At 43.9% G+C, this 16263-nt stretch overlaps 1 protein-coding gene across 4 annotated transcripts in view; it reads left to right on the top strand.

Moving 5' to 3' along the window:
- The window catches only part of Edn1 (endothelin 1), a 60438-nt gene extending 46301 nt beyond the window's left edge, over positions 1-14137 (top strand). Inside the window, exons 1-6 of one of the 4 annotated variants that reach the window (XM_010622873.2) lie at positions 7385-7460; positions 7937-8001; positions 9600-9774; positions 11154-11312; positions 11495-11608; positions 13013-14137. In XM_010622873.2, coding sequence (XP_010621175.1) covers positions 7938-8001; positions 9600-9774; positions 11154-11312; positions 11495-11608; positions 13013-13115 — 615 coding nt within the window. In that variant the 5' untranslated portion in view covers positions 7385-7460; position 7937 and the 3' untranslated portion in view covers positions 13116-14137. Of the gene's footprint in view, positions 1-7384; positions 7461-7557; positions 8002-9599; positions 9775-11153; positions 11313-11494; positions 11609-13012 lie in introns of those variants that run through there. The other 3 variants (XM_010622871.2, XM_033761915.1, XM_010622872.2) reach the window with 3 other exon arrangements.
- Positions 14138-16263: the final 2126 nt, after the last annotated feature.

Genomic DNA, 16263 nt, shown 5'->3' with positions numbered 1-16263 from the left:
CAAAGTGACAAACTCTTTAAAAGAGAGAAAGAAAGTGGGAGGGAGTTGGGAAAAATGAGGCCCTTGGTTCAGAGACCTGGTCATTAGTCCAAACTGATAGTTTCTTCCAGATAATGGACAAAAATAGAAGGCATGGTGGGGGAGAGAGAACAGCCAGAAAGAAACAAGGCTGTAAAACATTTTATCTAGAAAATGTTAGCCCTCCCTGACTACTCTTTAAAAGAGAGAAAGAAAGTGGGAGGGAGTTGGGAAAAATGAGGCCCTTGGTTCAGAGACCTGGTCATTAGTCCAAACTGATAGTTTCTTCCAGATAATGGACAAAAATAGAAGGCATGGTGGGGGAGAGAGAACAGCCAGAAAGAAACAAGGCTGTAAAACATTTTATCTAGAAAATGTTAGCCCTCCCTGACTAATCTTAAAACAAGTTTGGAAAAAATAGTCTAAATAAGCTACTTTGCAATTCACGAAATCTTTTCCACTTCTCCACTTTGTAGCAAGATTGTGAGCCTTACAGACACATGATCAGTTTCAATATTCTCTGACCCAAGCTTCCCTACTTCTCTTATGTTCTGATAAAAGAGGACGGCTGAGAAGGGACCAAGGCTCCAAGGCCTGACCTTTTCTCCTTCCTCTGCTCTTCTTCCTTCTTCCTCCTCCCCCAGCTCTTTTTCTTCCTCCTTTTATTTTATTTTTAATTTTTATTTTTTTGGTACCGGGGATTGAAGCTGGGTTCTTGCGCTTGCAAGGCAAGCCAACGAACCGCTGAGCTAAATCCACAGCCCTTTTCCCTCCTTTTAAAGTGTGCCTTTAGTCCTGCTTTCTTCGCAGTCCTTGCAAGGGTCTGACATCCAGCCATAAACAGATTCTTCACTTAATCCCATTGTTCTTTTCCCTACATTTCTCTAAAATAAATCTACTTAAGAAGCTCATTAGAAATGCAATGTTATTCCTCTTCATTCTGTGCTCTTGTGAGTCATATGTAGGAAAGGAATACATTCCCTGCCTTTTGGACTGCCATTGGTGAAAAACTACACTGGGAAATTCCAGTAATCAATAAATGTTAAATTAATATATTTTTTTCCTCATTGAGTTTATTGGTACATTTTAGGTATACAGTACAGTTACATTCATCATTGGGATCTTGTACCTTTACATGACAGGTCTTGGTTCTCATTTTTCCCCTTGTCCTTACCAATGTTAAATTAATATTAACACAAAGTATCCAGGCATTTTTAAGCTTCACAGAAAAATAAATTATCCCATTCCCCTCTCACGTCCCCTCTCTGCCCTATGTACAGAAGCTTTGTTTCCATTTTTTCTTTCCATAGAAAAATAAAGACATAAACTTCCATAATAATTATTCATGTAACAACCTCCCAAAGTTTTTGTTTTTGATTTTTTTTTAAAAAAAGAACAAATGAAAAAAAAAAAAGCAAAAATGCCAAATCAAATACAACCCTTAGTGTTAAACGTATTTTGGGCCGTGTGGAATTAAATTTGCATTTTTAAACGAATCCAAATGCCCTTTTACAAAAGTAACTCACTTTCCCCCATTTTCCCCTACAATGACAACCAGTAATATTCTTTTCTTTTTTCCAGTACATTTATATTTGGAAAAAAATTATTATTAAAAAAGAAGCTTACTTTTACCAAATTACAGTTTAGAGGAGGAAATTTGAATTCCTTGTAGATAGGCAGCAGGTAGGAGTAATAAAATGATGTAAAAATCTCTTCTCATGAAATGAAGCACTGAGAAGAAATGTTGAGAGCCAGAGAACTTTTCTAACAATCTTAGTGAGTCTTTTCCCTTCTAAATAGCTGGGTCCAAAAGGATATTTGAAGAATGTAGGAATAATTTTAACTCATTAATATTTTTTAGTACAAATAAATCTAGATTTCTTTATGGAGACACTGTCCACACAATAAACTGTCAAGATCATTGGAGTTTATGTGCTGGGAAGGAGTTTCTTGTGAAACTGTGGCTTATTTATCTTCCTTTCAGACCCCCCATGGTCACCCTTAGGCCCTGAGAATCAGTGTGAAAGCCACACCACGTAGACATTCCACATTCTACTGACATGCGAGAGAGACCCTGAAAATAGTAACTACCTCGGTCACCTCCACAATCTTTCTCTCGCCATCATCCGCCATATTTTCTTGCTGAAACTGTCAATCCGACAACCAAACCATGCCTTTCAAATTCTTCATCCCTTCTTATCCACTTTCCGGCCTTCATCACAAACCACAAATCCTTTTACTTTTCAAGATACACCACCTCCTGAGGCTTTTCCTCTGGTGGTTTTGATTAATCAGCTATCTAGCCATTGATTCAAGAGTACAAATTCTACATTGAATAAAATCAGCTTTCCGATTTCAGATTTCTAATACGAAGAGTGAATTTCAAGTCAGCCAATTTTTTGTCACTGTCCAGTGATAGCTCTTTGAATTTTAGTAGGCATGCTAAAGGCTTTTTGTGTAAGAAAGACCTAAGAGATCTTGCTCTTTTTTTTTTTTTTTTGCCACAGTAATGAGATGTTAAATAAACATAAAATGCTTAATCAGTTGTGAAACAGCATCATAAAAAGGGGTTTGCATTGCAATAGACCTAACTGGGGATAGCCTACTGAATGCCTCCCACATGCTTAAGAAAACTTGAAGGCTGCTGTCATATTAACATGACACTTGCCCTTCATAATGAATTCTTTTACTGTCATTATTTCAGTCCATGCTGCTGTAACACAGTTTCTAACACTAGGTTGACTTATAAAGGCTAGAGGCTTATTCGGGTTCATGGTTCTGAAGGCTGAGATGTCCAAGAATATGATTCTGGCATCTGCTGGGCTTCCAGTAAAGCCCTTTACCTTCAGGTAAAGCTGGGCTTCCAGTACAGCCCTGCTTCAACTCATAGTTGAAAGTGGAAGAGCAAGTGGGTTTGAGCAAGAGAGAAACTCCGGAAGCAGCCTGGCTTTGTAACAGCTCATTAATCCCTTTTAATGACCCAATCATCTTGAAAAGGCCTCTTCTCCCTACACCCCCACACCACAGTGGAAATCAAATTTTCCTATGAGTTTCGAGGGTCCAAACCTTATTCAAAGCCTAGCACATCCCTTCCGGTGCATGGAAAGAGCACTAGTTCAGAATGATTCCATAAATCAGATCTATCAAGTGACTCCTGGCTATTCACCCTCAAAAGGGTTTCCTTTGGTCCTTGGCGTCAGTGTCCTTTCAGGTCCAAATGTTGTGAATGGCACAAACGTACAAACGGAAGATATAAAATGTGAAGGCAGCCAGTGGCTGCCACATTTTCTGTGATGTGTGCAGAATTGTTACTTTCTCACTGGAATCTATGGATTTATATGCATGCATTCATGTGTGTGTCAATGAAACCGCTTGGACAGGATATTTAAATTTGGGACAGAGGATAGAAAGTACAATAAAGGACAGTTGCTGAATCACCGATGCACTAAGCCAAGGAGAAGTGTCAACTAAACCTTCTGGATGAGGTTCCTTTGTTTTTCTAGATTCTGTTTCTTTGACGAACATCCATAGGAGGATTTTCGGGTGGATAGTTGGGATTTATCTGGAAAGCAGAGTCAGAGAAGGGAACCAAAGCAGGGCTTCATTTTTTTTTTTTTTTTTTTTTTTTTGGGTGGTTCCAGGGATCGAACTCAGGACCTTGTGCTTGCAAAGCAGGCGGTGGAAACACTGAGATAAATACCCAGCCCTAGGGCTTAATTCTTAACACAGTAAAGCATAGCCATTGCAGGGGATGGAATAGTGTTTGCCAAGACTGACAAGCAAGCTGGAGTGGGAATATATTAAACCATGATGTCAGTTATATTATGGCTGAGAATAGTAGCAATGTAAAATTTCCTTAAAATCATTCACGTAGAAAAAATAAGTCTGTTGCAAAGAAAATATTAAGTATACAACACACAAAGAGGGCGAAAACATTGGGAAAAAGTTTTATGGATGATTGAGCTTTGGGAAAAGCTTGGTTAGAGGATTGGATAGACTTTTTAAAAAAATTAAGTGCTTGCCATCCTTCATGGTGCTGTGGGTAAATGTCAAGGAGATGGAGTTGCATACTTTCTTTTGAAAACGCACAGGATGAGTCTCTCCTGACCATTGTCACATTTCCTGTGCTCAGTCAACGGTGATTACTGAGGTTGCAGTTGCAAGGCGAAACTGTGTTTGTACAGGGTTCCTGGAGGTGTGTAGTGTGTCAGAGGCATAAGAAATGGAAAACAATGCTTTTCATAAGAGCACCACACAAAGTACAAATGCAGAACAGTCACCAGGGTAGGACTGAGCCAAGTCTAGTGGTGTGGACAGCTTCTGCTTTGCCCCATTGTCAAGCAGCTTCGCGACTATTCTCTTCCGTGAGCAAAATGCAACATCTCACACCGAATTTACGGGCTTGACAAAGTTGCAAAGCTTATTACGCAAAAGTTGAGAAACAGCGAAGCTGAAGAGTGCTAATAGCAGTACTTTTTGTTACTGTGTAGTCTTTGTATTTGGGACTCATGGTGTTTTATTTATAGACTTCTATTAATACAGAGCCAGAGATACAGAAAGAATACATAAAAGAATATAGCTTTATCAAATAGTTTCCAGCGGCTGGATTGTAACATCAAAGGCAAGAGCTGCAATAGCAAATCGCTATTGATGGGAGGAAAACCATCTTATTGCTTCTTTTTTTCCCCCTTGCCCCTTCGCTCTGGGGATGTGGGGCTTCAGAGAGCCATTTCCCTGGTAGTTCTTTGAAGGGGTGCACCTCCCCAATTATAAAACCTTCATATTTATTCTGTTATCCAACTTTTCTACTTTCCCCTCCTACCTCCTTTTCTAATAATGCCATAAGTGGAGGTGGAATGGGAACATCTAACTTGCAAAACTGGTTTTTTTGGGTTCTCTTCCCCTCCCCTCTCCTTGATTCTTGGGAAATTTTCTTGCTGGGCAGCTGCCTGGTGGTGCACAGCTACCTTCTCTGGGCTTGACAGGGGGCGGTACTCCTTCCTTACTACTGTAAAGGGGGCTGTGGCAGAGGCAGACAGGGAGGGGTGGACAGAAAAGGCAGATTCCATCCCTTCCTCCAAGGCACACATAAAAGGGCCTGGAAATACAAATACACTGCACTGGCACTTGGAAATGCAGGATTCAAAAAATGGGGCAAGATTATACTTGGAAAGATCAGAACTTTTCAGGTCTGAAATCCTGCATTTTTATTTATTTTCCCAAGGCTCTAGAAGGCCAGGGTGGGAGTGGATCACTGCCCAGATTTTGTATTTCTAATTTGAATGCATTCCTAGGATGATACAGGAGAGGAGGGAGAGCGGTGGGAAGGTGTGTGTGTGGGGGGGGGTTCAGGTGACTGGAGAGCTGCCCCCCAGGTGGATGGTAGTCGGATTTGGACACCCAGGGCATGGGCATGGGCAGGGGCAGTGGTTTCCAGGAAGGGGCTGAGATGAGTTGGTTCTGACCGTTGCTTGTGTCTGGGCAAATTTGCCAGAAGTTTAAAAAAGAAGGGGGTCCCCAAGATTCTTCCAAGACCTCTTCCTCCTGCTCTTTCAGGGGCAGCTTGGATCTTGGGACCAGGACCTCAGCTTTCCGGTTGGGCTCAGTTCAAGGGGGAAGTGTGTCTTCCTGGCCCTCGGGGCTGGGTGGAGGTGGATACCCCATCCTGCAGAGCCCCAGGCTGGACAAGCATCTGGGGTGTGAGAGGGACATGCAGCCCCCATCTCCATGTTCCTCTAGTGCCTTTGAGGGAGCTGATGTCCCGTGGCACCTGACACAGCTGCTGTGCATCCTCAGCCATGTTTTCCAGGGAGGTCCAGGGGACCAGACCACAGCTCCGGGGATGGGGTAAAACACTCTTTTGGAGTTTAGAAGTGAAAAAGCGGCCTCCTGTCAAGTATTAGAATTAGGTCCATGTGGAAGCTCCAGTCTGTCCCCAGTGGGAAAACAGAAGGGTTATAGGAGGAGACAGAGGGTTTTATCCAGACAGCTTCCCTAGGTCCTAGATTGAGACTCAGATTTCTCCAGTGCAGGGAAGGGACTGTAAATGGATCTTGGAGGCCTTGCGGGGTTTGCTGGGGGAACTTGGGTGCCACTTGGACATTCTGGAGGCCTCGGTTTCCCTCACTGGAAAATGCAGCTGAGCGAAAAAGCCAGTGCATCACCTGTGTGTTTTGCTGAATGCTGGCACTTGTGAATTAGTGGCCTGTGGTCACCTCTGGGGGCATGTGAAGGTTAAATAGATAGGAAAGTGTTTTGAAAACACCAACACACTACTATGTGTGAGGTATTACCTGATCTGCTCACTGGTCACAGGCATTTCCGCCTTCCCAACAGCACCCTGGAGTCTAAGTCAGCAACCTGTGGAACAAGCATCTTTCCCTCTAAATCAGGGAGGGGATTCAAGAGAGCGATCTTACCTCAGGGTCAGGAGCCCAGGGGGCTCTCTCAGGACTCCCCTCTCCTGTGTTAGGCCATTCCCTGGCCTTGGCCTCCTGTTGTTTCCCCGTCCTTTAGAGGCCAAGATTTATTTTTTTGTCCTAAAGAAACACCAGCCCCTGTGGCTCTTTATCTCCCCCTGCTGTTCTTCCTTGCCGATTCTTAAAATTGTTGGTTAATGAAATAAATCAGACCCAGAAGCTTGAATGGGGTATGGTTTCTCCTATAGGGAAACCGAAATTATAAATGAAGAGCAAAACAAAATACAGACAACAGGAAACAGGGAGACAGTCCTTTTTCAATGGGAAGAGATGGACAGAGGGGAAGGAGGGAAGAGGAAGGGGATGGAAAAAGGAATTGTGATGTTTTACCTGCGCGGACCAACTCCACACAGGAATGGAAACATTGTGCACTTCAAACATGTACTAATGCGTATTTTTAAAAATGCGCTTTAAAACAAGATCAATGGTAATGACCGTGGTGCAGTTGACAGAGGGGTGGGCACAGAACAAAATTTCTGGGGGCTTCTAGAGATTTTGAACCCCCACCCCCAAACGGTGCATGTGCCTCGTTGAGTCCTGTTTTTTTAATTTTTTTAAAAAATTCCTTCTTCCTTGCCTGTCTGTCTCTCTCTGAGCTTCCTTATTGTAGAAGCAAAGAACTTTTATTTATCCTCCCCCAAATGACCTCGGGGAAGGGGCTTGCTGCGATCTGTGTTGATATGCCCAAATAATTCCAAGAGCAGGGGGCAGCAAAGAGAGTGTGTCCCCTTGTCTGATCGAGACTGAGTGGGTAGACATAAAAGGAAAATACAGCGAACAATGAACCCCCCACCCCCGCGCACAATGCAATCTATTTAAACTTGTAGCTCATACTTTTCATACCAATGGTATGACTTTTTTTCATGGAGTCCCTTTTCTGATTCTTGAACTCCGGCTGGCAGCTTGCAAAGGGGAAGCCTGACTCCAGCCCTGCACGGGCAGGTTTACCGAAGTCTCTAATGGGTATTTTCTTTTTCTTAGCCCTGCCCCTGAATTGTCAGACGGCGGGCGTCTGCCTCTGAAGTTAGCAGTGATTTCCTTTAGACCCGGCCTTATCTCCCGCCGCACGTTGCCTGTTGGTGACTAATAACACAATAACATTGTCTAGGGCTGGGATAAAGTCGGAGCTGTTTACCCCCACTCGATGGGGGTTCAATATAAAAAGCCGGAGGAGAGCTGTCCAAGTCAGAGCGCTTCTGCGGGCGCCTGGCGAGCGTCCGGCCCCGTGCTCCCTCGCCGCCTTGCACTGCAGCCCGCTGCCTCTGCCTACACGCCGGCCTGGGGAGTCGCTTTTGCCCCGGAGAAAGCGCACTGGGCTGCAGGATCACTGAGCTCTGAATACTCAGAAACGCTTTGAGGGAACGGCAGCTGTTTTTTTCTTCGTTTTCCTTTTAATTCAGTTTGCAGGGGAATTTAGAAAAAAATTTTATTTTTTCCAGAATGGATTATTTCCCCGTGATTTTCCCCCTGCTGTTGGTGACTCTGCACGGAGTTCCAGAAACAGGTAGGCGCTGCCTTGTAAACCTGCGAACCTCAGGGTCCTCTGATTCGCCTGAATGCTTTTCTTGCTTCTGTTTTCCCCCCTTTCTGTTCAGGTAGCAATTGTCTGGGAAATTGTGCTCACAGCTACGCAAGTGTTCTGGTGAGCAAGTAAAGCTCAACTGAATGTAATTAAATATACCCTAGCTTAACAAAAACTTATGTTTTTATCACTGCAGAATTGACTTCCTGAGCTTTTAAAAAATCAAGAAGCATATAGGGAAGCTGTAATTTAGCCAAATGTGTGTTAGCAATTCATGTGTTCGTATAGGCACACGGTACCTTTAGGAACTTTTATCTTATTCAAACACTGTTTTAATAGTGTGCTTGTGTGCAAAATAGTTAAACATTCCAGCTTGAAGCCAAGGAATTTTATTCGAGCTGTCTGAGGAATATGCGAACAGTAAAACTACCTGAAGAACAGGAGTGTGTGGAGTAACCCCAGGCGGTTTCAGGGTGAAGCAGATGTTCTCTTTAAAAATTGTCATTATTGACTTTAGGCTTCTTTGGGCAGGTTTTTGGCACCTGAAACAGCGTGAGCACTCCCTTCAGCAGTGTTCACCTGTCCTGGAAGGGGGGCTGGGCTACTTCCTGCTGCTTAAGGTTTGAGACAGTGCCCTGGCATCTGCCTGTTTCTCCCCCTTTTGCCGGGGTCAGTGCACCCTTTTTTGTCTTTTCACGACCCTGACTAAAGAGAAAGGATGTAAGGGAATGGAAATCTTGGAATGTGTCTGATCATTTGAAACGTACAAAACTGGGCAGATGAGCTGTGTGGCTGAACTGTCAGCAGGCAGAGCAGTGCTGTGTTGGGGAAGGGAGAGGAGGTGCAGGTCCCACACAAGCAGCGCTGCTGCTCCACGCTTATGGATTCCAAATCCACAGCCTCTTCTGTGCCCGGAGCTGCTTCTCAGCTTCCCTGTGGAACAGTGGTTTCGGTGGAGTTTCCCACCTGACACGAATATTATTAGAGAGTTCATTTCTCTCCTCAGTCATTTCCTGATGCTCTTGCCTTCTGCTTCATTGCAAGAGGTATCTATCATTCGACCACTGCATGCTCCACACAAAGTGGAAGGTGGTGGGTACCCCCAAAATGAAGCTCATCCCGACAGGAAGGGTTTCTACCTCTGCGTCTTCAGTCATTGTCCACTTTTAAGGCACCATGGTCTGTGCGGTCTGTGCAGTCCTACTGAGTTCTGTGCAAACCAACTCAAGTTTCCAGTAGGCAGGACTTTCAGGTATTTCCTTGAAGGCTTCTTCAAGGGGGCTGATAAATCTCCCCTTGGGTGTTTACCTCCTCTGCTTTGGGATAATCTCCCTGCAGGTGGATAAGCCAGCCAGGTAAAGGTGAAATCATGTTAAGGAGGAAAATAAATAAATAAATAAATAAATAATAGCTAGCTAGCGAGCGAGCGAGCCCTTTCCCTCTGTTTGTGTTTCTTGCTAAAGGCAGCTGTACGCTTTGTCTGCCTTTATCTGCTCTGCTCGGTCGGGCGTAAACACTGTGACCCAGCGTGTCTGGCGTCTGGACAACACCCCCGCTCACCTGCACTCCCTCTCTCCCAGCAGTGGTCTCCGGCGCAGCGCTCAGCCTGAAGGCTCACAGCACAGGAGGGGAGAAGCCCCCGACCGGCGTCCTGGGGCTGCTGCGCAGGTCCAAGCGCTGCTCCTGCTCTTCCCTGATGGACAAGGAGTGCGTCTACTTCTGCCACTTGGACATCATCTGGGTCAACACTCCCGAGTGAGTCCCTAGAGGGCATCGTCGCTCTAGTCATTCCTGGACGCTGGCTTCCCCCGTACTAGGCTTGCTTTTCTGGGGAATTCCTGGCTTGGATTCTGAAAGTAGCGTTTCTAACAACAGAAAAATGCATTCGTGGCAACAGTGCCTTGGCAGGACAGCAGTTAGTCGAGTGGTCCTCTGAGGTCAGGCTACTCACTGTGGGATGGGATGGATGGAAGGAACTGAGGACCAGCAAGAAGCCGGTGCGCATTCGCGGGGTGGGGTGGGGGTGGTAAAGTCACCACCCAAGCCTTAGGTGAGCGGACACAGCAGACGCTTTCATGGTAACCTCAGGCTGGGCTCAGAGTGTAAGCTGTTGAGGTCCTCTGTGCATTTCTCCCCCTGTGCTTCTCCCAGGAGGGTGGAGAGTGAACAGCGGAGGGATTAGCGAGAGTTATAATCCACTCGCTTCATTTTACTTATAGAAGAGCTCCAGTTCAACCTGGAAGTTCCTTTTGCAGCAGTGAGTTCCGCCTAGAAAGGCGTTCTGGGGCTCTTGTTTCTCTTAGCAAAGGCCTATTTAATGACAGAAACAGAAATATGGTTCATGAGCTTCCCTCCTGCTTAGAGAGTAAAGCAAAGCAGTATTCCCTCTTTGCCCCCCAAGCCAGATCTTCCATAAGAAGTAGTCACAAACAAGGGCACATCTATCTATCATGTCTACAATGTCCACTGTGGTGAGGGAGGGCCAAAATCCAAACAATCAAACCCAAGCAAACCACCCTGAGCCTAATACTTACTATGGTGGTGTGTCCACAAAGTGGACTTTTTTCTTCAGGTGAGAATCAAAATTGACGCACTGCAGGTTGCGGGAGAGCTTCTGGCAGTGAGACCTTCTTCAGCCTCATAATGTCACCAAACTGCAGGAGAATCACGGAGACATGAATCTCCCCACAGGGACCACCTGTAGCTTCCTCATCTATACTTCCAACTGAATATAGGTCTTAAAAATCTTCTGAGTCTTGGTTTTGCATTAGTTTTTCTGTTTTCCCCACCCCCAAGTAGCTGTTAACTAAATAGAACCTTAGAAAAGAAAGAAAATGTAAAATAGACACCAAAACAGAGAGGTCATAATTTTTGGACAAAAAACAATGTTGTGTGTGTCAAGAAGAAACTGAACTTTGCTGAAGAGTTGAGAAAGAGTTTCACTGGATCAGAAAAACTAGTTTTCTCTTGGTTGGACACACACGTGTTGCCGTTGTTGCCATACTTTAAATTACTGTCTCAGTGCTGTGTGCTTAGCTCACTGTGTGCCCAATGGAATGAGTTCACTCAGAAGAATGTGTCATTTGGAAGACTATTAATTATGGTAATGTCTTTTGTTTCTCTTTTGATGATAGGCATGTTGTTCCCTACGGACTTGGAAGCCCTTCTAGGTCCAAGCGATCCTTGAAAGAATTATTTCCTACAAAGGCAGTAGAGCATAGGAACAGATGCCAGTGTGCTAACCCAAAAGACAAGAAGTGCTGGAATTTTTGCCAACCAGGAAAAGAACTCAGGTGAGTAGAATAACAACAACAACAAAAACCCTACCCTTTCTTTTCAGCCAGTCGGGCAGCCTCCTGACCTCCTTCTTGTTGAAAAGCTGCCTTCTTGTTTTAGAGAGTACCGGGGATGTAGAGAGTCAAGGTGAATCTGAAGATATCACAGCTGAAATGGTTTTCCCTGTGTGTTTTAACAGTTCCCAGGACACAGTGGAGAAAGGCTGGGATAACTACAAGAAAGGAAAAGATTGTTCCAAGCTGGGAAAGAAGTGGATCTCCTGGGAGCTGGTGAAAGGAAGGAAAATGAGAAGGTAAGAGGTCACAAGAATGACTTAGCCCTGGTCATTGATGCTGTTGCCGAAACTTCTAGTCTTCCCTACTTGGGTGGAGGAAAGGTTTAAAGTATAGTGATGGGGGTATTCATGGTCTACAGATTGAAAAGAGCAAATATTTTTACAAAGGCCTCGCACACAGACTCTTACCCACTGTTCTTTAGCATACACCCTTCATATTTTAGGTGTATTTTCCAAGCCAAATGCATCCAGAGAAAACTTTCATTTGGTCATGTCCAGTATTTTTTTCCAAGTGTGTTTACTGTTTTTCTTGAGAAATTAAAAATCACTTCAAGTAGAGGACATTTGAAAAGAAAAAAAATGAAAGCCATGCCCAATCAAGTTCTGCAAAGGTAGCACTCACTCAAATGGCCACAGGGAAAATACATGAGGTAGGGTTGGTGAGACTCAGAACATGCTGTTTTTTGAGTGTCTGATTGGTTTTTAAATAGGGAAATGCATTTGTAGAGAGCTGGTGTCATTTCACAAAGGTCTCATGGGGTGACTGTGGGCAGCTTTACAGGGATGATCTTTCCAAATCCTAAACTTTCTGGCACTCAGAAGTTTGAGGGAGGAAATCTTTGTTCCGATCTGCCATCTGCTCTGCATTCTCCTGTTGTGGTCTACGGAAACTTTTCTGAGAAATTCAGAGGCAAGAGGTTCTGTGATTGGAGTGTTCTAAGCCCAGGCTTAGCAGTCACGAGGCTCTTGTGAGTTGTTTGCTACTGAGTGTGGATGCCTTGGCTACACCTGAAGATTCTGGGTCCAGCATCTTGGGCCAGCAAGGATCCTCACTAGATCACGGCAGCTGAACTGACTTGGGAATTATTATTGTTTCTATTCTTTGTACTATGTCACTTGTGAAGTCAGTGTTATAGTTCTTCCCTCTTCTCTTCTCCTGCAAAAAAGAAAACTTAAGGCTTGCAATTTCTAAAAATTACTACAAGTATTTGTTTGGGTGCTGCATCTATGCCTCTTGTTTCTCCTTCTTTCTGTCTGTTACCACTAGTCTTATATAATGTAGACACCCAGGACTATTGGAAACCTGTACTGAGTGTCTGCATAGTAGAGAATATTGAGATAGGGGCATAGAAGACTCTAGAACATCTCTGGTTTATTTTAAAATCGGCCTTAGTGCCCAATTCCCCTTAGACATGATCACATGACTGCTCTCCCCATTCTAAGCATAAATGGTAAACTTTATTTCACAATGGTAACTCATACCACTTGAGGTTTTATCAAAGGGTAATGTGCCGTTGTGGTTGGTGGTGAAAGTTCAGAATCCAGATTTAGATTGGTTTGTGCCAGATTCTAATTTTAGATGTTTCTTTAGCCAAGGAGTGATTCTTACAACATTTGTTTTCCCTCGTCATGTTTTCACAGGTTGGAGGCCATCAGCAATGGTATCAAACCATCTTTACCCCTTGCAAAGTTGAAAGCCATGCTCTACAGAGAGCAGAAAGTGACCCAGAACCGAACACATTGATTATAGAGCTTCTGGGTCTGTCTGAAGCCGTCACCTCCAGAGAAAGAGCCCTGTGGCCAACTGTGCGCTCTTTCCAAGCCGGCTGGGATCAGAGCAAGAGGACCCTCTCTGCTTAGTCTGCATCTCGTTCCAGAGTGGCAAAGGACCTGCGTCCTTCTTGTATGCATTCCAAGAAAGGCGAAGGTGTTCCTCAACCTGTCTTCCTTTGCTTCCATTGGTGGTAATTGCTTTTGTCTCTTCTTGCCTTTGAGAATGACAGTGGACCTCTCCGAAAGCAGGACACATGATGCCTTCATATTAGTGTGGCATCCTACAAAGGGAGGAAGGAGATTCCACAGGAGGGTGGAGTTTCAGAAGAAAGTCCTAAAGGTGTGTTTGTGTCTGACTCAGGCGCCTGGCACATTTCAGGGAGAAACTCCAAAGTTCACGCAATGATTTTCTAAGGAATGCATAAATTGAAAACACACTCAAAAGACAAACACTCAAGTAAAATTAAAAAAAAAAAGACGGGGCTTTTTAAATTATAAAATGCAAAGCTGAAAGGAACTGTTACTACTGGAAATCAGGATGTGATTCACGAGTTTGAGTCTACCTCAGCATTATTGCACTCTGGTTGGAGCTTTTCCCACCTTTTATTCCTGCTTCCCCAATCTGCGCCCTTCATCACCAACCCCTTCCAACCCGCATGTCGGGTCCGAGCCTCACCGAAGCTCGGTTCAATGTGTCAGTAGTAGATACAACGCTTTCATGCTAATCTGCTAGCTCTGATCCGTGAGAAGAAAGATCATACAATCAGGAGCTTCCTCTACCTTGATTTATTGGAAGTACAATGTTATAGGGGCATTTATGAAAGAAACAGAAAAGTACATGTTGGTTATGCTTTAAAGCAGTAAAATTATTGTTTCTTTATGTAACCAGGTAATGGAAGAGCTTAGATTGAATTCTGATGTACCTATTTTTTTAGAGATATTTATATTCAAACAATTTATTCTTTATATTTACCATGTTGAATATATGTCTGGGCAGGCCATATTGGTCTATGTATTTTTTTTAAAAAATGTATTTCTGAATGAAATCGAGAACATGCTTTGTTTTGCCTGTCAAGGTAATGATTTTAGAAAATAAATATTTTTTTCCCTACTGTACTGATTTTGAGTCATTTCTGAAGTTCCTAAAAGCAGGCCAGTGGAGTAAGAATTACATGGGGAAATGGTTAAAGGTAGCTTCTTAGAAAGGTGATGATTAGAAGAAAAGCAGGCTAATAAACAAAAGAGAACTTGACCCTTGACTATATCTTTAAAGTTGTTTTAATTGCCATTAAGGTAAAAGCAACAGAAACTGAACAAGAGCAGCTCTAACTCCTCTGTCTTCTTCTGAACAGTAACCTTATGCTTCTCTTTCCTTGAAATTCTCTCCTGAGACCTTATCCATTAACCCCACTGCACACATATGAGGCAGGATGATGCCACAACTTGAGATGATGGTGTGGTGAGAGATGCTTTCTTCACATTAACAGGCCGAAGGAAGTAACGGAGAATAATCCCAAACTGTCCCTAATTATCCACAGTAACACACCAGAGCTGCTGTTGGAATCCAGGCCCCGCTGCCCACTGCAAGCAGAAGCTCCTGATGGCATTTTATATGCTTGGATTAAGAACTTTGTTTATTAAGGAACTCTGAGTATTATTGGTTCTTTGTGGTGACCCAGCCCTCATGCCCACGGAGGTAGAGACAACTGGTGCTGATTCTGAACCACCTCCCTTGGGTACCACCTTCCCCTCCACTCTGCCTTGCTGGGCCTTACCAATCTATCAGTCAGAGCTTCATGGGCCTTTGGGATCTTTCTCGCCCTTCTCTAGTAGTGGTAGAAAGAACCCTAGCATTCAACAAATATTAGCTCTTGGTGATTATTACTGGCCTAACAGTGACACATCAGAGAGCTGTCAAATAACAGTCTTCAGGGGGCACAGAGCCAAATTCCTGGGCTGTTTCCATGTCTACTGGTATTTTTTTTCGTCTTCTACTTTCTAAAAAAATTTAAAAGCACAGTCTAATGCCTTTGAGGAAGTGCTTTTACTGAGCTCACTTTACCCAGCGCACTGTTTCTCAGTGTGTTATTGCTGAGGGAATCAGGAAGTCTTTCCCGACCTGACTGCTGTATTTTAGCAAAGGACTCAGTCCACTGACATCATGACTTCTTCATCTGTCATGTACTTCAAGGATACTGAGATCACAGGAAGATGCTGAGCTGGTACAAAGGAAAGGAGTGTCTGAGCTTCCACAACACGGTCTGATACATTGTAGAGAAAGAAGGAATGGGAGAAGCCAGTGAGTAAAACAGTTCAAAGAACAACACAAGTAAGAGTGATGTGTGTGTGTGTGTGTGTGTGTTTGTGTGTGTGTTGTGTCATTGTGTGGCACTGGGAATCGAAACCCAGGCATTTGTATTGAGCTACATCCCAAGTTCCCTTTTCAATTTTGATTTTGACATTGTCTCTTGCTCAATTGCCCACGCTGGGCTCAAACAATTCTGCCTCAGCCTTCCAGAGTGCTGGGATTAGAGGCGTGTGAGGCCATATCTGGCTTTTTTTAAAAAAAAATCAGTTATACTCTTAAATTCTCTTTGCCCATACTTCCTGCTTCAGTAACCAGCAAGAAAAAGGAAAGGAATCAAGTAACTCCTCCAGGGTTTAAGGATTAATTAACAGCAATTTGTGAGGTTCATAAAAAATTCATATTTTTTCAGACACATAGAGGGAAGTTTCAAGAAACAATATTTGAGGGCTACCCAAGGTTGAAGGGTGACCTGATTGGACAGTCTGCTGCACTTCCTACTGTTTTGTTGATACTAAAAGCATGGTTTCCGGAAGCCCACTTATCACAGATTTCTCTCTTCACACTAAAGATGCAACAGAGCTTTGATCTGAGGACCAGTAAACCCTGGCCTGGGAGCGTGACCTGGGGAGGGGGTGCTAATGGATATTACACGTTTCCCCAGGGTTAGCTTCTTTTTGATGGAAACCATTGGCTTTAAGTACCTGTACTTCCCTGAGGCACAATTTAGGGAATCATACTCAGCTAGGCTTCCCCTGGCACAACTCTGGCTTACACTGAGAAAGAGAAACCTTTTGTCTTTTCAGGAGAAAAA

The sequence above is a fragment of the Fukomys damarensis genome, unplaced genomic scaffold, assembly GCF_012274545.1.
Source record: "Fukomys damarensis isolate Sample0158 unplaced genomic scaffold, DMR_v1.0_HiC HiC_scaffold_10, whole genome shotgun sequence".
Classification (NCBI taxonomy): domain Eukaryota; kingdom Metazoa; phylum Chordata; class Mammalia; order Rodentia; family Bathyergidae; genus Fukomys; species Fukomys damarensis.
The sequence above is the reverse complement of the archived record's forward strand: the minus strand, read 5'-3'. Positions and strand labels throughout refer to the sequence as shown.